At 42.7% G+C, this 23,911-nt stretch overlaps 1 protein-coding gene across 1 annotated transcript; it reads left to right on the top strand.

Annotated features, from left to right (window-relative positions):
- The first annotated feature begins 1,680 nt into the window (after window positions 1-1,680).
- ANKRD45 (ankyrin repeat domain 45) lies at window positions 1,681-17,656 on the top strand. Its single transcript, XM_015410575.1, has 5 exons — window positions 1,681-2,026; window positions 5,373-5,540; window positions 12,429-12,523; window positions 17,003-17,141; window positions 17,640-17,656. Exons 1-5 carry the CDS (start codon window positions 1,681-1,683, stop codon window positions 17,654-17,656), a joined length of 765 nt encoding a protein of 254 aa, XP_015266061.1.
- Window positions 17,657-23,911: the final 6,255 nt, after the last annotated feature.

The following is a 23,911-nucleotide window of genomic DNA, read 5'->3' as shown; positions in this document are numbered from 1 at the left end:
ATAATAATTCTGGTTTTGAAAAACACAGGCAAACAATTTATGGTAAATGTTTTATTACGGACAGAATTTCCAACATATGAAATGTTCACAAAAATAACAAATGGGCCAGTGATTAATAGCTGCTATCCTTTTTTTGTCCTTGGGGTAAGTGCACAGGAACATGCCATTTTGCCATGTCTTCCTAGTTTGCCATGATCAGGAACATCATTCTTCTAGATTCAGGTGGGTAGCCATGTTGGTCTAAAGCAACAGAACAAAGTTTGAGTTCAGTGGCACCTTTAAGACCAACTGTGCTGGGTCTGGCTGGTCGCCACGGATACCTTTCACTGAAAGCACAGTCCAAAAGCAAGCCAAGAAACAGAGCTGAAGGTCAGAATGCTGGGAAATCAGTCAGAGTTCTCAGAAGCAAGGAGCGGAGGCTGACAGCAGGTACAAGGTCCGAGAACGCACGGTTGCTTCCATGCCAAGGCAGGTGAGCATGGTTGCCTATGACCGGAGCCTCTCTTCCCTGGGAAGCAATCTGCAAAGACTCACAGCCCCTCATGTTGCCTTTGCAACAGCTGAAGTCTAGCACTCCTCCTCCTCTCTTGCACATTCAGATGCTGACGTGCCTTGATTCTGGGACATTCAGGTGAGCTAGATGGGGATTCTGGTCTCGAGGTGTCTCCAACTGGGGTTGCTGGGCCAGGCTCTGGACCAGTCTCTCCCTCTGACTGCACCTCAGTCTCTTCGCCTTGCTGCCCCTCCTGTGCAAATGCTGGGGCCTCTTCTCCCTCAGGTGCTGGTAAAGGTTCCTCTTCTGGACTGACTCCAGAGGAGGCTGGGTTGCTCCATGCCTCTTCCTCATCTGAGAAATAGTCAGCCTCAGCAGAGCCAAGACCCACGACACCAACAAAGTTTAATTCTGGGTATAAGCTTTCATGAGGGGCATAGGCAGATACTAAGCAGTATCAGCCAATGAGACACTGTGGAAAACAATAAAAATCTTAGTTTAAAAAACCCCTTAAACCTGTTGTTCTTAATCTGGATTTTTCTCATGATAAGAGGGTATATTTGAACTAAACTGGAAGGGAAGTAAATTGTCATGGTAGAAAAGTCACATGTTGGAACTTTACGTAGGTGTCGGAGAATGCAAATGGCATTATATTTTATTTTCTCAGTTGATTGGTTCCCAGACAGTCAACTGTGAATAATCAAGACTTCCCTTTTATTCTTTGGCCACTTCCAAAAGTATTTTGTAGAACAATTATTACTCCAGTAATGCTTTCAAATAATGCTATCAGGAAAGTAGAGTGCCTATCATAGTAAGTCTATACAAGACAGCATTTTCCCTAAGTTGACTGTCCTATTCTATACTCACTGCCAGAAGTTGCAGGTAAACGGAATGGCAAACTTGGATAATGGAAACAGGATGGATCATGGTGCCCTCTTTCCACCCCAAATGTAGCTAAGAATAGGCAGAGTTCAGAAGTGGGATCTGAACAGATGCTCCTTTGATGAACAGAACAGTCCTTCTGGGGATGGGTGGGTTTCATTCTCCTCCCTTGCTCAGTAGAAAGGAAAGGACATTTAAGGGACCTCCAGATCACAGAAGAGGGCCTTGGCAAAAGAGGTATAAAGTTCAGGTAGACAGACTTTACATACAAATCACTCAATCTGGAGTCTGCTTATAGAGACTCCATGTTCCTTCTGTCTTCTCAGGTTGTTTGGAAAGAAATGGAACTGGTAGAAGAGAAAGAATCGTCAGGCTCAGTGGAAGTAAGCACACTTGAAGATTTGGGGCCTCAAGAGGAACCAGTAACTTTCAATCCTCTCCTGAGGGCTGCTCTGACTGGGAACACAGAAGGGGTACAACAGATTTTTGATGACCCGGAAGATCCTGATCGTGAAAAGGCCACTGAGCTACTGATGGAAAAGGATATTGTAGGGAGGGATCTGCTCTATGCAACTTGCATGGCTGGGAAGAGCGATGTTATTCGGACACTGGCAAAATATGGGGTGGACCTAAAGGATAAGACAGCCAGAGGTATGTAATTGACAGCATTTCTAGAGCAGGGTTGTTGGCCAAAAGATATCTGTCAGTCCCTCTAAAGATATCGTGAAGCCTGTCACTACATTAATCTTTCCCAACTATGTGCGCTGGATTTTTCTGTCCTACTGTACTGCTCCTTGGGTCCTCAGACAACTTTTTAGCAATCTCCTTGTTAGGTTTAATCACTGTTCTGAGTTTGTGTTTAGGATTCTTCCCCAGTCTTGCAAAGATAAGTCAACAACATTTTTAACTATACTGCTAGCTAATTTTTTTCTCTAACAAAGGGAAGGGAGACTTTAAAATTTCAACACCTGGTTGTAAACCTCCCTTGTTGCATGCATTCATCCGTTTTACAGAGAATCTAGATGTCTTTGTCAGTCTATTGCACTCCACTGTTTTTATATATTGCTCTTATTCCCCCCCCATGTGATTTGTGGTGACTTTTTAAAAACTTAAAGCAATTGCAGCATCATACTCACAGCTACTATCCATTGAAATGTTCCTCTTCTCCTTCCTAATTGTCATGTTTTTCTGCCAGCCAGCCAGTTCTCTCACATTCATGAATTAATTGTGAATAATCAGTTCTTTGGGGGAATGGGAGGGGCTAATGACTGATTTTCAATTTCTAGCCAGCCCAAACTGAATCATTTTAGAACTTTATGTTTATAATCATTGTTCTGTAATGCACTATTACAAATATGGACAGTAAAAATTTTAAAAGTATGAGCAATGACTGTCTATCAAATGAACAGTATTACTGAAGACCCCCCCACACACACACCTGACCTGATAATTTACAATTGATTCATGAATGTGAGAGAACCTGCTAGGAAGAAGAAGGAGGAGGAGATTCGATTTATACCTCGCCCTTCACTACAGTCTCCTTCCCTTCCCCCCCCCAGCAGATACCCTGTGAGGGAGGTGGGGCTGAGAAAGCTCTTCTGAGGACTGCTCTTGAGAGAACAGCTCTGAAAGACTGACCCAAGGTCACACCAGCAGCTGCATGTGGAGGAGTGGGCAATGAAACACTGTTCTCCCAGATTAGAGTCCACGCTCTTAACCACTACACCAAAAAAGGAAGTCATTAAGGTGGGGTAAAGGGAAATTATATGGAGAAGCAGAACCGCTTCTGCTACACCACAATGGGTGCGGTTAGATGGCGTGCTGAGAGCAGGTTAAACTGTTCCGGTTCTGACCGGATTATATTTGATCTGGATAATCGCAATCACACTTACCTCCCTTATCTCGCCTCACCGCACAGTCACGTTGCTCCCCAGCATCTACAGTACCGACACAAGGGAGCGTGTGTTGGCAGGGTTTTAAATTTTTTTTCTCAGTTTGCGCATGTGCATAGGCGCCTCTCCATAGAATGGGGGGAAACTATCATGGCGCATGCGCAGAACTACCAGGGCGAATCAATCCAACCCCTCCAACAAAAGACTTCCCTTTAAAAGTTTGACCCGAAAATGGCCTCCGTGAGATCCCGAACTCATCTAAACGCTAAAACAAGTGACCGTTTAAATGTCGGTTTTCTAAACACAGTAGCGGAGCTCTGCCTATGCGCACACCGCCAGCGCATTAAAAAAATGGTGGGCAAAAAGTGGAAGCCTCGGGCAGCTTTCGAGCGGGGAGGGGGTTTAAACCGGAAGTGGCTTGACATCGGAGGAGTGATCACACAGGGGGGAAATGCGGCTTTAAATGGGAGAGTTGGGAAAACATCATTTTGGGACCTGGTAACAAAATACTCCGGGTTAAAGTGGTTTTGAGCCAGAAACCAACAGCTGGGGACGGGAGGCAGATGTTGACTGTGTGATCGTGCATATAAAATCCGTTGCTGAAGCGTGCCGACACCAGATCAAATGGCGCATCTGAACGCACCCTTTGTGTATCAATCCATGTGCCAACAGTGTTTCCCCCACAGTTACTTCTTTCACTCCCATTGTGTGATGCTTTCTGTCTCCATCCTATTTTTTAAATCATTGCACTTGTGTCACGGAACTGTTTCACATACAATCTCCAGGCTCTCATCTCTGTTGGCTTTTGTATAGGCTGTGGTTTAACCTGTGGCCGCTTGGTTGTTGTCAGGGGCTAATCATTTCGTCCATATGGCCTGTATGTTAAAACCTTTGCACTGGCTGCCTGAGTGTTTCCATGTTTAATCTGAGCTGCTGGTATTGGCCTCTGTTGTCCTCCACAACAGGCTGTGACCTGCCAACCCATCTCTCCTCATATGAGCCAGTGCGGTAGTTATACTCATGACAGCAAGGTTTTCTGTCAGTGCTGTGCTGAAACGTTGTGAGGACTGCCATAGCCTGGCTGCAGGCTTTTCTGGTGCCCTCCCTGATAGTATACAGAATAGTCTGCTGGAGTCAGCGAGGAAAGCTTTCTCTGCCTTGGTGCTCAGAAAGAGGTGTAAAGCTAGATTACTCAGAAGAGCTTTTGAGGGCATTTAGTTATTTGGCACGGCAGTTTTTCTAGCTGGGTTAATAATTTTAGTACTATAAGAGATGATCTGTCATTGTTGAAGTGGTCTTTTGAAATATATTTATTGTTACTACATTCTGTGAGCCATCTTAGAGCTTTGATATAAGAAGAAAGGCTGGTGAGAAGTGATTTAAATCGGGGTTTGACAAATCCCAGGCACCAGGTCACCATGGTGCCTGGAAATTTCATTGTCCTTAGTATTTTTTTGTGGTAGCAATAGTTAGAAAATATGGTCATTCATAACATAAGGCTGAACTATTACTCTGGTTCCTAAATTTTTAAGCTGGCTGTGGAAGGTCGGTAGTTCACCTGTTCGAGACGGAGTGAGCTCCCGTCTCTGGCCCCAGCTCCTGCCAACCTAGCAGTTAGAAAGCAAGAAATTGCAAGTAGATAAATAGGTACCACTTTGGTGAGAAGGTAACAGCATTCCGTGCGCCTTGGTGTTTAGTCATGCCGGCCACATGACCACGGAAACGTCTTCGGACAGCGCTGGCTCTTCGGCTTTGAAACGGAGATGAGCACTGCAATCCTAGAGTCGGACTCGACTGGCTTTCGAGCAAGGAAACCTTTACCTTTTACTAGAGCCAAAGAAAATGTGTAAAGGCCTGATTTAAATAAGTAAATAAATGTCTTGATGGCATATGTCCTAATCTGGATAGTAATCATACTTTTTCTGACTACCAATTGTGCTGCTGGTGGTTCTTTTTGGGGAGCCTGTGGCTCTGTATTTTAAGTTTCATTCTGTTTTTAGTCATCTTGCTGGACCTTGTGGTCATGTTTGTAAGCCACCTTGGGCTAGATAGGCGAGGTGGTTACATTTAAAGATTTATATAGTGATTTGGTTCACCCCTCATAGGTTATACTCTCCTCCATTGTGCCGCTGCCTGGGGCCAACTGGAAACTTTGAAAACTCTTGTAGAACTGGACGCTGACATATTTGCAACAACCTTTCGGGGTGAAAAGGCTAGAGATATTGCCTACCGGTATGAGCAGACGGAGTGTGTTGAATTCCTGGACTGGGCAGGTAAGATCTGTAACTCCTGAGTTTCTTTGAAACATCGTTCTGATCTAACTCATGATAAGCCAGATCCTGAACAGGTGTCAACACACACAATAAAAAATTTGACCCACCTGAAGATCCTTTCAATATACAGTAATTAATTGATGCTGGAGCTGAATCCAAGGAGCCTGAGGTTGAATTCCTTCCATTTTGGCCACAGACACTTGAGTCTTTCTCCAGGCTTTTATTTCCTTATCTTTTCAATTATTGATAATAATATTTTATTTATTTATTTATTTCGTTAGATTTATATGCTGCCCTCCCCAAATGGGCTCAGGGCGGTGTACGACAATTAAAATAATACAGCTAAAATAATGTTAAAATACCAATTTGCACATAATAATATCATATCATAAAATACCATGTTAAACAGAGAGATCAGATGTCAAGCAGTCCGATATCTAATTAGATGTCCAGTCAGGACCAGGCCACTGATGGATGATTGGGCAAAAAAGATGGGGGCGGGGGACGTCTGCTGCCTCAACCGAATGCCCGGTGGAAGAGCTCCGTCTTGCAGGTCCTGCGGAACTGCAATAATTCCCGCAGGGCCCTGAACTCATGGGTAGCTCATTCCACCATGCGGAGGCCAATTGGATGTCCCTGGGGCTGGGGACCACCAAAAGATGTTGGTTTGTGGAAATCAGTGCCCATCAGGGCTCATATGGGGTGAGGCAGTCTCATAAGTATGCTGGCCCCTGGCCATATAGGGCTTTAAAAGTACATTGGCTACACCATGGCCTACTGAAATCATGCTATACCGCCACTAGCACTTTAACTGAACTCACTGTTACTAGTTATTTGTATGTTATGAGTTTTTATGATGTGTATTGTGTTTAATGAATTTGTTTTTAATGTATTTTAACTTTTAATGGAAGCCATCCTGAGCCTGCCTTGGCGGGGAGGGCGGGATACAAATTTAAATAAATAAATAAAGTGTGGTGTCAGACAAGGTTGTCTACTGGCTCCATATCTGTTTCATTTATATTTAAAGGATCTGTCAAGCCATTTTGATCAATCCTGTCATCCTCCTTGTCTAGCACATCATAACATTCCTATTCTGCTGTATGCAGACAATGCAGTCTTGTTATCCCGCACTCTTATTGGTTTACAGAGATCCTTACAGATTGCTCCCACCTCTCAGCTGTTTGTCAGGTGGGCTTATGGAGTCCTTTTAAACTATAAAGGGACTGCAGAAGTCAGCCTGAGGATCAGGAGAAGCCAAGCCAGCACCAGGATCAGGCTGGTATTTTTCTACCTGCATTTTTTTGGTTCTGGTCTATTGGACCTGAAAATTTTGGGGATTTCCAAAAAAATCCTGGATCCAAATACCATACCGGTAGACCTGAACCAAAAAATACTGGTAAAAAACATTGCACACCCCTATTCAACAGTGGTTACGAGAGGCTGCTTTTTGCATCTTCCCTGCTCTGACATACTCTCATATTTTATTGGAATGCCCTCTATATTCTAATCCAAGATGCCATTTTATCCTTCTGAGGCTGGTGAATTTCAATGATTTTAATTCAAGCAGATCACTCTCTACTCTCAGATCAAAATTCTAATGTAACCTTGGATGTTGCAATTTTGTTATTCCTTTTATCTTTTGGGAAATAAACAGAGATTATACATGAAATTTCAGATTGTTATACTGCTCAAGGCATTAAGTTATAGAGCTTTTATTGGACAAAGGAAAGGTTACTGTTGAAAAATAGAATAACACTGAAGAAAAACACCAAAACATTCATAGTGCTAAAATATATTCTAAACAACATTCTTGAAGAGTTTAAAGACTATGTGAAGAACAGATTTGCGTTACTAATTTAAAATAAATGTGATCCAGAAGAACTATGGGTTGAAACCAAAGATATCATCAGGGAAGAATGCACAATTCTTATAACAAAATGAAATTAAAAGCCTTGATGGATGACTGATGAAACTCTTAAAATCGCTAAAGATTCATAAGAATCAAAAGTAAAAGGTGACAGAAATGGAATCAGAAGTCTAAATGCAGCATTCCAGTGACTTGCACTTACAAAGAGAACTATTACAATGATGAATGTAAAGAAATAGAAGAGAAGAACAGGAAAAGGAAGATCTGTTCCACGCAATCCAAGAAATCAAAGTGAACTTTAAAGCCTGGTTAGGCATGCTGAAAGATCAACATAGAAATACATTAGCTGAACAGGACAAAATAAAGAAAAGATGGGAACAATACACTGAAGAACTATACAGAAGAGATGAAAGGATTTCTCCCAAGAATAAATTTTTGAAGAACCTACAGTTTTAGAAAGTGAAGTGAAAGCTGCATTGAGAGCTTTTGGGAGAAACAAATCACCAGAGACAGATGGGATATCAGTAGCACTATTTTAAGCCACAGAAACAGGGTCCATCAAGATCTTAACAAGAATATGCCAATAAATATGGAAAACAAAACAATGGCCCACATACTGGGAACAGTCAATTTATATTCAAATTCCAAAAAAAGATGTCAAAGACTGCAGCAACTATTAGACCATCACATTAACTTCTCACATGAGTAAAGTGATGCTTGCATCTTACAACAAAGACTCTTACCATATATGGAATGAGAAATTCCAGATGTTAAGCTGGTTTCAGAAATGGAAGAGGCACTGGAGATCATATTGCAATTTTATGTTAGTTGCTGGAGCATACAAGAGAATTTGAGAAGAAAATTAGCTTGTGATTCATAGATTACAGCAAAACCTTTGACTGTGTGGATCATGAAAAGTTATAGCTGCTTTCAAAAGAAATGGGTATGACACAACATCTGATTGTTTTGATGCACAACCTGCACTCTGGACAAGAGGCTACTGTTAGGACAGAATATGGAGAAACAGAATGGTTTCCAATTGGCGAAGGTGTCTATCGTGATTATTGACTTCTGGAGTGTTTATGAGTTCATAATTCAATGTTTTCGTAAATTACGTGTACAGTGGTTATATTACTAAAGTTGTAGTCCTAGAGGAAAGAAAAAAGAAAGAGGTAGGGGCTGGCATTGTGCATGCTGATTGGTTGTGGAGAGAGAGACTGCTGATAGGATGAAAAAAAGAGTTTCTTGGAAAGGTGGGGTGAGAGAAAGGTTTTGAGAAAAAGTCTGAGGAAGTTGTTGGTTTGGTAGAAAAATATATGTTCCTGTGTGGAATATAGCGGAGTCCCTGAGTATGCAACTCATCCAAGTGCACAAAAACAAAATCCTAGTAGGCTGTGTGAATTGTGGTGTGTGTGTGTGAGTGAGAAGTAGAATTCTGAGTGGATTGACTAACTTACAGCTCACCTACTACCCTAGGTATTTCATAGCTGAAATAGTTGGCAAAACATTAACCAAAACTTTAGAACAGTATCTGTCTATAAAAAAAATCCACCATACAGTACAAGGGGAAAAAGAAGAAAAAAAGCACTTGTTTATTTAGTTTAAAAATGTATCTCTATTTTAGAAACGCATCTTTAGCATCATTCCTCTAACCTTACTTACATGCTGCCCGGTCTGTCACTCCACTGCCAGAACAGAAGTAGATAAACACTCTGTTGATTTATTAAGAGGGATAGAGTCAGAGTTGGTGAGGCCTCTGGTGCCAGCGGAAACCCAGTTATAAGAAAAGTAGAGGAAAGTGAGATCTTCATCTCTAAATCCTCCAAAGTCAAAGGTGCTACAGTGTCAGACAAGGATGAATTTTATCAGTAAGGAAGGCTGGATTAGATTTAGATGAGGGTGGAGTGAAAATTGGGGGAAGGAACATTACCAATTTGAGATATTCTTGGCTCTATCATCTTCCAAAAGGGAGACTGAAACCAAGAAACCAGAAGGAGACTGAGACTGTAAAGGGTAGCCATGAAGGAGCCAGAAAAGATTCTTAAGGATAAGGATGTGTTGCTGGTGACCAAGATTAAGATAATTCATGCCATAGTATTCCCCTTTACTATGTATCGGTATGAAAGTTGAACATTGAAGAAAGGTGACAAGAAGAATGTTGATTAATTTGAAATGTGGTGTTGGAGGAGAGTTTTACAGATACTGTGGGCTGCTAACAACACAAATATTTGGTCACATTATTATAGTTTGGTCACATTATGAGACGACAAGAGTCACTGGAAAAGACAATAATGCTAAGAAAAGTTGAAGGCAGCATGAAAAAGGGAAGCCCCAACATGAGATAGATCGATTCAGTCAAGGAAGCCCCAGGGGCCTCAGTCTGCAAGACCTGAGCAAGGCTGTTAACGATAGGACATTTTGGAGGTCATTCATTCATAGGTTCACCACAGGTCAGAAGCGACTTGACGGCAGTTAACACACACATAGGCCATGCCACATTTTACTGGTGGGTCCACCAAATATAGTCTTTTAATTATTGATATTTTAAATGCAAATTGCTTTGGCTTGACTTTAAAAAAATTTAATTGCCCTTCTTTCATGCCCCTTCCATTTTGGACCATGCTGAGCACCTCCTGGCTTTTGTCATCTACCTTCCTGTTGGTTGGCTTAAGGGCAGCATTGCAAGGATTGTATGCAAAGAAGCAAGAGTCCTTTCATTCGTTATTGTTTAGAATCCATGCATGGCACTGTCCCCACTGGAGCTGTGATGGTGGGAACAAACAGAGAAGAGCTGTTCATCGTCCATGTCCTCGGCTTTTTTCTTTTTGCTCAGTCTATGATGTCTAATTTCTTTCCTGTAATGATGGGCGACGTGTTTCATGTACTTCATCATTTTGGAGGTGTTAGCCACCAATCTGAAGAGCATCTTTTCTGTGTTGTGGGTGTGTTCAGGACTCATTTTGAAAGTGGCTGAAAGTACCGGTGATTGGATCATTTCCTGACCAGGAGAGAAAAAAAGGCAAAATGAGTTAACTCTTCCACCACCACCCCCAAGAATAAGGACACTCAACAGAGAGATTAAGCAGAGTTCCTTTTTATACTAGTTTTTTTTAACAGTTGCTTGATCGGTGGTAATTAAGTCAGCAAAGCTTTTTTCTGGCACACAGATAAGAAGGAAGGGGCTTTCACTGTTTTATTCTTTGGATTGGATCCAAAGTACTGTCAATAGAGCTCTGCTGATAGAACAAGAGTTCCAATAGAGTTCTCAATATCAAAGTATAATTCCCATAATTCTTTAAGGGAAATGAAAAGACCTGGCAAAGGATTAACAGAATTTTCAGAAGTGCAGGAAAACTATGATTACCAGAATACTTTGGGGTTGGGAGGAATAACAACCACCTACATTTGTAGTGTAGATATGCCCACACTGTCCTAGATATATGTTACTCAGGGCTTATTCTCATGGTAGAACAGCTCTAGCCTCTGTCTCAAATTCATATTCCTATTTTGAGAGTGTTTCCTCCCCACCCCCACCCCCACCCCAGCAGGGTCCATCCTATGAGGCACCAGAAGAGTTTAAAAAACACATACATTGTTTTCTCTCCAGTGAAAGTTAGGTGCCGTGAAATGGACCAGCTGAGAGTGGACTGTTTTCTTCACTACACAACCGCTATACATCTTACCTTTCTCCTTGTTGCTATTTTCAGTTTGGGTAAAAGATAGAATAAAGATAAAACCACAGCTATAAAGAGTGCCATCTTACAGCTTGCATTTAAAACCTGTAGGCACTCTTTGGATAGCCCTATGCCGGTAAACTTGCGGCAGATCTGACACACCGAGCTGTGTATGCCATTGGATTGTTCTTCAGACATTTGCATCAGATCCTGCAGAGTCATATCCCAACCAACTCTTGTCCAAGCTGGCCGTTCACAGGCATCAACAACATCTTGGAACAAGAGGGCAGTCCACAAGAGAAAAACCTGCAAAGGGCTTCGCAGAAACATGGCTTCGATGACTTTTCGGCAAGAAATATCTCCCGTTCATTGGTTGTCCTTGGGTAGGTACGGCTGCAAGTGGCCTTTTGAAATCTATTCTGATTATCTTGAAGGTATCCTAGTCAAATAAATCCTTCCATTATGAACAAGCTCCCAGCTTGAGCGCTGGTGAGGCCTGAATGCAGGCAATGCCATGAGCCCACTGACTGAAGGAGGATTGTGTGACGTCATAAAGAAGCTCCAGATCATCGTAAGAAATCTTCTGTGATGTCGTTAAGGCCTGCAAGACATTTCTCAAGAAGCAAAGTGTAATGTAGAAGGCAGGAAAAAAATACAGAGCATTTTAGGCATTAAAAGGACTTTGGGACACCGGAGAATGACATTAGTTAATATATATACTCCAAAAATAAACAGTGTGTTCTATAAAGTGTTGGATGCTTTAGCTCTTTGTAGATGGTGCTGTAATTCTGGGTGGAGATTTTAACTTGGTAGTGAACAATAGGATGGACAGCTCTAATATTTTAAAAATAAAAGGTATCCAAATATACTGAACAATTAGTTTAATAGATGTATGGCACATATTAAATCTTAGACAGAAAGATTATACCTTGTTTTTGTCCTTTAACTTTCCTCTGCTCCAGAGCCTGTGTTCTTAGATTTCTTTGTTGTGGTTTTCCTGGGGTTGTGGTAGTTTTTCCTTTCTCCCAGGTTGCTTATGCTAAATTTTAGTGCTACACACAACCAGTTCCCAACATCATTATTTACTCACCTTGCTCTGCAGCAACTATTCTATAAAAATGTGTGCATATGGGCAAAAGCCAACTGGTAATTTAATCCACCTCTGATGTACGTTATTGTAGCTTTCTGCTATAGAGTTTGTTTATGGTCCACTCCTAAGAGCCCTGTCCTAGGAATAAGCCCCATTGAATAAAACTAGGTTTACTTCTGTTTAGACCTGTTTAGGATTGCTATCGCAGTCACTTTTCTAAATATTTCAGCTATTTTCTGTCTCTCTTTTATTTTCAGAAGCCAAACAAAACTTAAGGCTGCTTATCGTCCAAATCCAGGCAACAATTACAGATCCTGAGAAGGTTCAGGGAAGACTTAATAAAGAAGACAAGGTATAGTACAGAATGCCTGTTAACAGTGAAAAACTTTCTTCTTTTAATATATAGAAATTAATGTGGCTGTTAACTGTGCCAGGCAGTAGGATTTAGTGGCATACTTTATGCAGACATAAAAGAAGAGATGGATAATCTCCAAGTATATATATTTTTGTGGGGTCACTGAAAATTCCGAAATTGCTCACAGTGGTCACAGTTCAACCTTCAAAATCCAGCCTTCATAGGCAGGCTAATTTGGAAGAATAGCAAAGAAGCAATGTCTTCCTCAGACTGACCACCGGTAAATGTTTTTTCCTTGAGCTAGAAAGAGAGCCATCCAGGTTCCCCAAACATTATGAATGTGCTGATGTATATAGGTCTATCCATAACTTTACTGTATAATATGATTTACACCAACCATGCTTTGGACTTCAAAATGACCCAAGGCAAGCCATGGTTCAGAGCTATTTATCTTTTTGTTTTGTTTCCTGCCCTGTCAGTGCTGAGCTGCATGAGTTTATTTTGTTGAGAGGGTGTGTTAGAAGAATGCATAAAATGGCTTACAATGTGAGACAATATAGGGAGTGGGGCGGAGCCTTCAAGCTGTACACAGCACACCTGAGTGAGCTCCAGGCCTGTACGGGTCCAATCCACTGACATCTGGCCCTCATCTCTACTGGATTCAACACAGCACCATTGAGTATATTTTGCTCTTGGGCAGATTAGGCGACAGTCCTTGAACAGTCCAAGAAGTCACAGCAAGACGGCTGCGCAGGCGAAATCCAAAACGGCCGCTGCAGCTGAACATAACAATGAGGTTGCGCTCCCTACTGTGGCCACAGATGGTCCACTGATTGCGGCCCTCTTAAGAGGAAACCTCGAGGACACCAAAGGCAGGAGAGACAGCAGGAGAGACTGCTGTCTGAGAAGCAGGCAGCTGAACAGCTAACAAATGCCCATAGCAGGATCTCGGACCTAGAAGACTCTTCTGTTTCTACGTCTGCTTCCATCTAACAACATCAGTCTAAAGTAACAGCTTTAAAATGCAAACTCTTAAACCTAGAAAGCAGAAACCGCTGTAATAATATTCGCTTCATGGAGGTCAGAGAATGCCTAGAAGGGACAGACATGGTGGCCTTTGTTCAGTGTATTTTAAGAGACAGCCTGTCCCTGCCAGAAGATTATGATCTTATTCTAGAGAGGGCTCACAGGTCCTTGGGTCAGATCTGGGATACAACAACCCATCCAAAGGCCATAATTAAGATTTCCCTCTTCAGTAATTTCGCCAAAGAAATTGTCAGCCTTCATGAAGGATTTATATGTGTGAGAGCTGTGTCCAGGAAAAAAGCTATTGAAGCCTTTATGAAATATTCAGTAGTACTCTGTGTAAGATACTACAACAGGATCAGAAGCAGAGGCCTTTTTAAAATTCCTTATAATTGAACTCACTTTGTTTTATTCTTCCTGATCCTGGTTGATTTACTGCAGAAATGAATATTCAGTAAAATTGTTTGTAAATTCTATATCTGCTCTGCTCTGCCCATTTAAACTATCCAGAAGTTCATTCATTCTCTTCCTCTGCTTCCTTTTGCTTCCCCTATGCTCTTCCCCCAGCAAATCCCTGCCTAGAGGGGGAGAAGGCAGATGCTAAGCAGCATCAGCCAATGAGAAGCTATGGAAACCGCGGGGGGGGGGGGAGTCAAGTGGAGGAAAATCCTATCATCTCAGGGCTTTTCCTCTCCTGTTATTTCCTTGCATGTATGCCTGCATTGCGTCATTTCCCTGCCTTTTCTGCATGTGTTTTGCTCCCTCTAGTGGTTGCTTTGATATTTCATTATAGTGTCGCCAGTTTATTCACAAGCACTAGCGGTGTAAAAAACCCTGATGCAGTATGGGCACACAAACAACAAAAATAAGATGTGTGGGAAAACCCTCATTAGATAGGGCTTGGGGAAGCAACAGAGAAACACGGGGAAACTACCAGGAGAATAGTCAAGTAGTTAGGCTTTGCCTAGTGAAGGAAAAGAACTCAGATATGTATTCTATTGGTATCTATAACTATTTTAAAGCAGAGTTCTGCTTCCCCCTGCTGGAATGACCAATAACTTTTTACATTCCTTATCTTATTCACCAAACCACCAAGCACTGAGCCCTTCTAAAGAAAAGACAATAACCTTATTTTGTGTGTTGTGAAAGGAAGGTGTTAGTGTGAATCACTGAAGAAGAAGGGGGGGGAGGAGTAGAAATTACCTCATATTCCTATTCTACCTCCCCAGGCTTCCATTATATAAGCAGCACGTAATCCTGCACAGTTATTTGTTAGCAGTACCTTACTGGCTACTTGTAACCCAAGCTGTAACGAGAATCAACTTTGCTGCTGGAAGGTGTAACTGGGTGGGTGGGAGCTGAGAAAGCACTTGGACATCACACACCTCCCTCCCAATTTATTTTCTGTTTTTCCCCCCAGTCCCCTTACCCTTCTACTTGGCCATTGAACCTACTCACTGTTAAGTCGATCGCTTAACAAAGAAGTCGGAGAGTGATTCAGCAAGAACACAACTTTATTCGTCAACTTGAACACAACTCCAACACGGATCAACATCTGATAGCCAGAACAGAACAGTTCAGCTTTTACATTGCAGTTGTCCTGCTTTTAAACTCTCCCGGCTAATGTAGCCACACCCACTGTACAAATACCAACCAATACGGTTGTTCATATAAGGACCAATCACGGACGTTCCCGCTCAGGGAGCTTGCTGTAAGATGATTGGCTAGGTGCTTCCTGGGCTAGCAATGCGATTGGATGGATTTGGATCCTAGCCCAGGACGAAGCTCAACATGGCAAGTCAATTAGATGTTTCACATACATCATGTATTCAATGGCAGCTATTGAATACATTACACTCACTACCCCTCTTGCCTGCTCTACTTCTCCTCTTACATATCCTGTGCAATTTCTCTCTCTCTCTGTTTTGATGCACTGTCTGTGCCAGAGGTGTTAAACTCATTTGTTACAAGGGCCGTATATGACATAAATGTCACTATGTCAAGCTGGGCAATGCATGCCATAAAATCTAATGGAAAAATGGAAATCTCACACAACCTGGAGTGCACAAGTAGAAAAAGATGTAGGATTCTATCCAATGTGTGGGAAAGAAGGGGATCAAAAGGATGCATCAGAGGTTAGAATTTTTCCGTTCAGAAAAGGTTAGGATGGGAAAGGGTCAGGAGAAATTAAAGTAAGTAAAATTGTAAATGGAATCAGGATAGTTTTTAATACTGTTTTCATATTAAATGCAACTTAAATGTAAAATTTGGTTTCATATTAGTTTATCTTCAGGCCAGGGTAGAAAAAACTGACTTTGAGGCTTTAAATTGTCCTCTGTTGTGCTAAATTAACACTCCGTATGTCAGCAGCACACAGAGGGCTGTCATCTGACATTTATAACCTCACGGTGTGATTATTGCAATATGGTGTACAGGGGCTGTTCTTTGCTGTTCAGAAGTTTCATCTGGTCCAAGAATGTAGATGATCTGCAGGGTGCTTATTTCTAGCACTGGAGGTTACTGGTGAGCTTCCAGACAGAATTCAAGGTGCTGGTTTGATCTTTTAAACCCCAAACAGTGTGGCCCTAGAGCAGTGGCCCTCAACCTTTTTGAGCCTGCGGGCACGTTTGGAATTTTGAGGCAGGATGGTGAACAATACTACAAAATAGCTGCCGCAGAAGGCGAAGTCAAGCACACATATAAACACAGAATAAGAACCGCAAGGGGGGGGGATAACATGAACATAGAGAAAAGACCAGGAGGAGGTTTGAGAACTGCTCTGGTGCTCCCTAGCTCCCACTGCCTTATGGTGGACCCATGGGTCTCAACCCTATGGGCCCTGTTAAGAGGCTCCTGTATCCAGTGGGGAGGATCCAAGTGAAAAATCCATTTACTGGTTCTACCTTCACAATGGCTTCACCTACTTTCCTGAAGCACATGGCAGGCCCCGTGAGCACCATGTTGGGCACCCTGCCCTAGAGCATTATATGGACTATAGGGATTTTCAAGAAGCTGACTTTTGAGAACCCCCACGTTTCACGAGACCTTTGGGGCACTGATGGAGCAGTTCTGTTTTAGATGTCGTCTATTAAATGGGAAGGGGCTGTAGCTCAGTCGAAGAGCACATGTTTTGCATATGGAAGGTTCCAGGTTCAATCTCTACCATCTCCAGTTACAAGGATCTCAGGTAGCAAATGTTGGGTAATGCCTTTCTCACCTGCGACCCTGTAGAACCACTACCAGTTAAATTAAATGCTGAGCTAGATGGACCAGTGGTCTGATTCAGTTTTGAGGACCCTGGTAGGTACAAGGCAGACTGCAGGAAAATCTGAAGTGTGTGGACCTCCTCATGCTTTTGTCCCGTACATTCTGACTGGCTATGAAGCCAACACTGTAATTTATTGTATAGACGTCACTCTCTCATTCTCTCCTCTGATGTTGTCTGTGCAGAGCATAACTCACAAGGCCTGCCAGGCCAAGACAGACTGGCTTGAAAATACTAAGGAACCTACCATGCAAGACTTCCTGGATCAAAAGCAGCAGCTAGAGGACATCATGCTCCCCATCTTTACAAAACTGGCTACTCCCCGTGAGTACTTTCTGTTTGGAAGAAGCTATTGTCTCAGTGTTTTTTCAAATGTATTACTTTCAAGGAACGATTCCTAGCTAACAAAGTCTATCAAGAATGCGCTCTTAGCATTGGATATGAAACCTCAGCCCACTGTAGGAGCTTCTGAAGTATGGCCTCACCATTCCTCCCGTGTGAACAGGAAGTGCAATTCTAGAGCATGCCCAAGAGAGTCAAGGCCCTCTGCTGTTGCACATTGCACAGTGAGATGGCAGAGAAGCTTCTTTGAGGAAAGCTCGTCTGCCAATACTGACCTTCTCCCTGAGGAATCCCTTAATAATCTTCTATTCCAAGAAACTCTGGAGTTCCCTGGAAGGTGGTTTAAAATTTTGCTTTTGTACCCAAACATCCACACTGTAGGGCAGGCTTTATGGAGACACTGGCACTCACTACGGGAAGCACAGAACTCTTTCTAGAACACAGCTCATGTTTTCATGTACTTGTTTTACTGGATTCCAGGAGATGCTGATGTTTGAACATTCATAGGAGTTATAGGAGCTCAACGAGGCAAACTAGTCGCTTCTTTTGAGTCCTTCCACCATGAAGAGGGTAGCCAACCCCCCGGTCGGGGCTGGGGAATCTCCTAGCATTACAGCTGATGTCCGGATTACAAAGATCAATTCCCCTGGAGAAAAGGGCCACTTCGGAGGATGGACTCTATGGCATTATACCCTGCTGAGGTCTCTCTCCTCCTCAAATCCTGGTCTCCACAGGCTCCGCCCCCAAACATCCAGGACTTTGCCAACCTGGAGTTGGCAACTTTAACCATGAACCTTTCATTTTGCCGCAAACCTACATCGTTTTGCTCCTTCTTTCTTTTAGCTTGACTGTTTCCTGACCAGGATTAAAGAAGAGAAGGAAACATATCAGCAGAACTGCTAGTTTTGCTCCACATTTATTAACAGTGGTAGGGACAAACTGAGAATTCCTAATCTATATTAAATCAATGTTTTTTAAAAAATTATTTATAGAGATAACGGTAATTCACATATTTAATGAAATAACTTTGAAAACAAGTATTAATCCATTGTTCATGGAGCCCATGTCTTAAAAGTATACTATCTTCACATTATCTAATCAATGTGCTTAATTTCTAAAGCTTTTGGATTATTAAAAAAACTCCTCCAGCTTGTATAAAGGGGAGGGTGCATGTCATTTATGTTTAGGTTACTTGGAAAGGAATGGGCAAGGGAAGTTGCAGGACTGTTGCAGTGGGGTGGGAAGGGAAAGTGCTGCTCAGCTGATTGTGTGGATGCCCCATTTGCCACTACAAATTCAACACTGAGAATAGCTGCCTTTTGGGTGCAGCCCCAGCTCACCTGAATGTAACAGCGCATCTGATGAAGTGGGCTCTGATTCACAGGGGGTTATGCCACAATAAATGTGATAGCCTTTAAGGCAGGGGTGTCAAACATGCGGCCCGGAGGCCGGATCAGGCCCCCGGCGGAGGGCTTCTATCAGGCCCGCAGTGGAACTGGCTGTCTTCTGCTGCTTCTTCCAGTCCTGCTGCATCATTGTAGGTTTGTAGCTTACAGATACACACCTGAACAGCATACTCAAGATTGCAACAGCACAGACATTTTGATGCAATAATTCAGAGCAAGAGGTGTCAGTTATCAGACACAGTAAAATAAACAAAATATTGCAAGAGTGCTAATGTTTTAGGCATGGTTTTATTTTAAGTACAAAAACCCCTTTTTGCTTGTGTCCTTTATAAAATTTATATCTCCGCTACCTGGCATTACATCTTATGACACACATGACCTGGCCCAAAAAGGTCTCATTTATGTCAGATCTGGCCCTCATAACAAATGAGTTCGACACCCCTGTTTTAAGGTGTCATGGGTCCCTTTTTCATTATGGCCGTAGAAGGCAACCTTCTGGAAATTATCCAGCTAATTTGCAGGGAGGGGATTTTCCTAGAAAAAACCAATCTTTTTCACCTACAGCAGGCGACAGTATCATATCCACGGGACTTCCACTTAAGTGAAGAACTTCTCTATCCTATCAGAATTAAATTGTTTTACGCAGTAAAGAGCTTGTGGTCATCAGTTGTCATGATGTCTCCCTTGAATCCAAATCCTAAATAAACCAAGATTTTGGAAGCAGTCTATAATGCCACATATGCCCCTTTAAACTTCTAAACTAATTTTTTTGGGGGGGAAGTTCACATTTCCCCATACTTTGGGAAATACATTCTGTAAACTTCACTGAAAGGTATCATAATCTTACAGTCCTGTAAGTACCACACAATTTGACAAAAAACCCCACAAAAACGCATTCTGCCCTGCTTTGTAGGGTCTATGTGCTCTGCCTTGAGTTCCATGGATGAAAGAAAATAAGGAGCTGAAGCAGCAAATAAGCCTTGCCTTTCAGAGCCCATTTGCCTGCAGTTTTCTTCTTTGGCAGAGCAGTGTAAACATGGGCCATGTATTACAGTTCATTAATTAATTTAATTTACTTATAGTCCACCTTTCCCACTGAGATACAAGGTGGATTACAAAATTTAACAATGCAATAGGAACAGTGTAAGACTGTACCACTGTATTGGATCATCTCTCCTTTTCCATGTTCTATTGATTCTGAAAGTCTCTATGGAAATTAATAGTCTCCCAGCTAGAAAAGCACTAGAGACTAACTTAAAAATTCATAGCAGATTGGGTCCGAAGTGTAGCTTCCAGTCCTTTTTGCTGACACTGCGTTGGATCCTATGCCTCCTTTCCAATGGCAAAAGGGCATTCTGTTAGTAGAAGATGATCCGCTGGTTAGTAGTGGTTTTGACCACTTTCTCTTTACTGAAGTAGCCAGTTCTGCATGGCTTTCATTCCCTGCAGGTCCACCAGTCCCTGCCATGGCCTTTTTAACACATAGGCAGCTGCTAGAGGAAAGTAGACAGGAGAGCTCCAACTCTGCCAGAATCAACAACCGAACAAACTTTGTTGGTCTTACAGGTGCCACTGGACTCAAACTTTGTTCTATTGCTTCAGCCCAACACAGCTACCCACCTGAATCTAGAATCAACAACTGGCACTCCATAGGATCCAACCCATTTTATTTTATAATATGAAGCTACCAGGGTTGCAGTTTACAAGGACAGGCTGGTACAGTGAGTGGGAACATTTAACCCAACAGGGAACTCTTACACTTAAGCTTTCTCCAGTAGGGATCAAAAACAACTCGAAGGGAACTATTTTTAGCAGGGGAAAGAGTTAAAATACCTAGTCTGCCTGTGCTGATCCTCCCCTTAAATCGCAGGCTCAAAAGCCACACTCTGTAAACTGTCCTAAAAGGGATCACAGAACTACACCTCAACGCTGGCACTGGACTGATTTGAATGTCCTGCACAGTTACTGTAACATTCAGTATTAACCGTAGATAGTACCCAAATAATAGTCAGGCGTCAAAAGGAACAAGCAACTTAGTGTATTAACATCTCGAATGAGCCCCTGCTAGAGGGGCTAAACTCAGAACCAGAGCCAGATATCAGCAACATGCTGGCTCCCACCAAATCCAGGATAATAAGTACTTTAGGCATTACAGCTTACACCTGTGCTGGGAGACTGCTCCCGTTAAAGGGGCATTACATCACAGGTGCCATCTCTTTCCATTATAGACGTGCATTTGACATTCCCATAGTTGAAATGTTTGTCATGCAATGTAAAAAGGTAAAAAGAACACGGTGTCTGAATTGTTTAATGTGAGCAAGGAATTGCTGCCAATGTAAACAAATCATTAAAATGTTGCCACAAGGTATAGATAGGGACTCTGGGGCAAGTGATGCTCTGTCATCTTGGTGCTTTGGGGGGTCAACAGTGGGATGGCTTCTAATGTCCTGGCCCCACTGGTGGACATCCTGATGGCACTGGTATTTCTGGCCACTCTGTGATACAGAGTGTTGGACTGGATGGGCCTTTGGCCTGATCCAACATTGGCATCTCTTATGTTCTTATGTGTGAGATGTTACAGAAAAACAAACCAGCTTATCTGTTATGTGCCTAGGTAAAAGGTAAAGGTTCCGTTGCTCGAAAGCCAGTCGAATCCGACTCTAGGGTTGCGGTGCTCATCTCCGTTTCAAAGCCGAAGAGCCAGCGCTGTCCGAAGATGTTTCCGTGGTCATGTGGCCAGCATGACTAAACACCAAGGCGCATGGAATGCTGTTACCTTCCCACCGAAGTGGTACCTATTTATCTACTTGCAATTTCTTGCTTTCGAACTGCTAGGTTGGCAGGAGCTGGAACTAGAGACGGGAGCTCACTCCGTCATGCGGCACCCGGATCTCGAACTGCTGAACTACTGACCTTCCACAGCCTGCAGTTCAGCGTCTTAACCACTTGAGCCACCGCAGCGTTATGTGCATACCTTTGCGCTAATCCCCAAACCCCTCCATTGCATGCTGGAATATTTAAGTGGGGTTTGAATGGTTAAGTGCTCTTTGCTGGCTGTGGCCCAGGCGACATAAAAACCAAGGAGAGGATCCAACAAAGCAAAGGATTTATAAAAGAGAAAAATACAGGAAATGTGGCTTAATCCATTTTATCCACATTCTCCATGAAAATAATTTATGGTGGGTAGCCATGTTGGTCTGCAGTACAATAATAGAGTCTAGTAGCGCCTGAAAGACCAACAAGCTTTCCAGATGTGAGCTTTGACTCTTGAAAGCTTATGCCCTGGAAGTCTTGTTGGTAAGGTTCCATTGGACGCAAGTCTTGTTCTTCCACATTTTCCAATTGGCTGACCTTGTGATTTTTCCTTCTTGAGAATGAGGGACCAAAACCCCAACAACAACAAACAAACCCAACGCTTGCTGTATAGAAGCCAATGTAAATCACATAAGAATCATGATCCATCAAGTATTCTTCAACTCTCTGAAGAAGCTGTTACCCCACAGTTATCTGGAAGTCTGAGATACTGACCTTTCCCAACTTCTCCCTCTAGAAAACAAATTCGCAATTAGGAATTTCATTTTGCCCCAACAGCTCGCAAAACATACAAATGCTAAAAAGAGGTATCTGTTTATACCTTAATGTATGCCTGTGAATTAATGCAGGTAGTTGTATACTGAGATTGCACAGATTACCAAACCCTCTGGATTTCTTACCCAGTTTACACTGCTATACCCAGCTCATATCATGCTTCCCAAGTTACCCATGTAATTGCTGATTCTGAAATATGCTTTCTGCTTTTGCAAAGAAAGTTAGAGGTTAGCTATTTTATTTGATCTCTGTCACTTTGACCACAGGGTCTTCATAGCAGCTTGCAGAATTAAAAACATTCCTCCTTCCTGCCCCCATTCCCAATACACTAGCTCCCTGCCTCAACCACTCCTTCCCTAGATGCAACATGTGGCAGACCTATGGTTAGACCTATAGATTACATCCCCTTCACGCACACTTCAGCCAGTATGGTATCAGGTTAAGGACAGCGGACTCTAATGTGGAGAACGGGATTTGAAGCCTGCTGGGTGACCTTAGGCCTGTCACAGCTCTGTCAGAACTCTCTCAGCCCCACCTACCTCACAAGGTGCTTGTTGTGGGGAGGGAAAGGCGATTGTAAGCCACTTGTAGATTCCTTATGGTAGAGAAAAGTGGGGTATAAAAACCTCTTCTTCAGTGGACCAGGCATGAGGTTGCTAATTTGATCAGGAAGCTGTGCTTTGGTATTTCCCCTGATCTAAATTGCTGCTTTCCCACCAAGGGGAAGACTGGTTCAGTACCCCAAGCACTTTCGTGGCTCTGTGTGGCTGAAGTACCCCCCCCCCCAAGGATGGTGGCAGTAGAAATACCATCGCAGATCTCCTTTGGTACTCAGCTACCAGTACTATCTGCAAATGAGCAAAATGGTATTTGATAAATCTAACCTACTGGCATACAGCTTAAGAGAAGGGGGTGAGGCTCAATGGTAGAACATCTGCTTTGCATGCAGAAGATCCCTGGTTCAATCCCCAGCACCTCGAGTGGAAAGAATCAGGCAGTGAGTGATGTGACAGACCTCTGCTTGAGACCCTGGAGAGCCACTGCAAGTTGCCCTCTGCTTGAGACCCTGGAGAACCACTGCAAGTTGCAGTAGACAGCATTGACTTTGATGGACCAAGGGTCTGATTCAGTAGCAGGCAGCTTCATGGGTAAGGTTTAAAGCACAGGCAGTGTTGAATATGAGAATTAGACATTATCTCCACCAATGTTCCCTCTAAGCTGTGGAGTCTAATGAGCAAAAATTCTACGTTGTGACCTACCAGCATTAAAGTTGTGAGTGAGTGATTTGGCTACTGCATAAATTAGTTTGCTCTGGAGCCATCCTTCCTGAGCTACGACAAAAATTTGTGAGCTGGAGGCTAAAAAACTGTGAGCTAGCTCACACTAACTCAGCTTAGAGGGAACACTGATCTCCACTCATCCCACCCAAACAGTTCAGTATCATACCAGGACACATGGTTAAAGTGGGTCCTGGTGGTGCCACATTGCCTTTAAATGCCTTTTCCCTGTCCATTACAATCAATGAAGAATGGGGCCCCATAGAATTGGACCCCTGGTCCAATCTTTTTTAAATAATGTCTAATTCTCAAAAAACAGCCCCTCCCAAGAGCCCCAGATATTCCCGATCAAGATTCTCTGTTATATCCTATGGAGACCATTGAATATAATGGTCCCCATTTGCTGTTTATGACTCTGGTTGCAAAAACAATAAGAAGTAATAAATACATAATGGTCCCCATAGAGTATAATAGAGCCAAA

This window comes from Gekko japonicus, unplaced genomic scaffold, assembly GCF_001447785.1.
Source record: "Gekko japonicus isolate JY-2015 unplaced genomic scaffold, Gekko_japonicus_V1.1 scaffold3701, whole genome shotgun sequence".
Classification (NCBI taxonomy): Eukaryota; Metazoa; Chordata; class Lepidosauria; order Squamata; family Gekkonidae; genus Gekko; species Gekko japonicus.
Note: the sequence above shows the minus strand (reverse complement) of the source record. Positions and strands in the feature narration are given on the sequence as shown.

Bases quoted from the DNA above. Each gene is read 5' to 3' on its own strand.
- ANKRD45 (XM_015410575.1), top strand. From the start codon at position 1,681: ATGTTCCTTCTGTCTTCTCAGGTTGTTTGGAAAGAAATGGAACTGGTA. The intron at 2,027-5,372 runs GTATGTAATTGA...CACCCCTCATAG, and splicing joins AAAGGATAAGACAGCCAGAG to GTTATACTCTCCTCCATTGT. The intron at 5,541-12,428 runs GTAAGATCTGTA...TTTTATTTTCAG, and splicing joins TGAATTCCTGGACTGGGCAG to AAGCCAAACAAAACTTAAGG.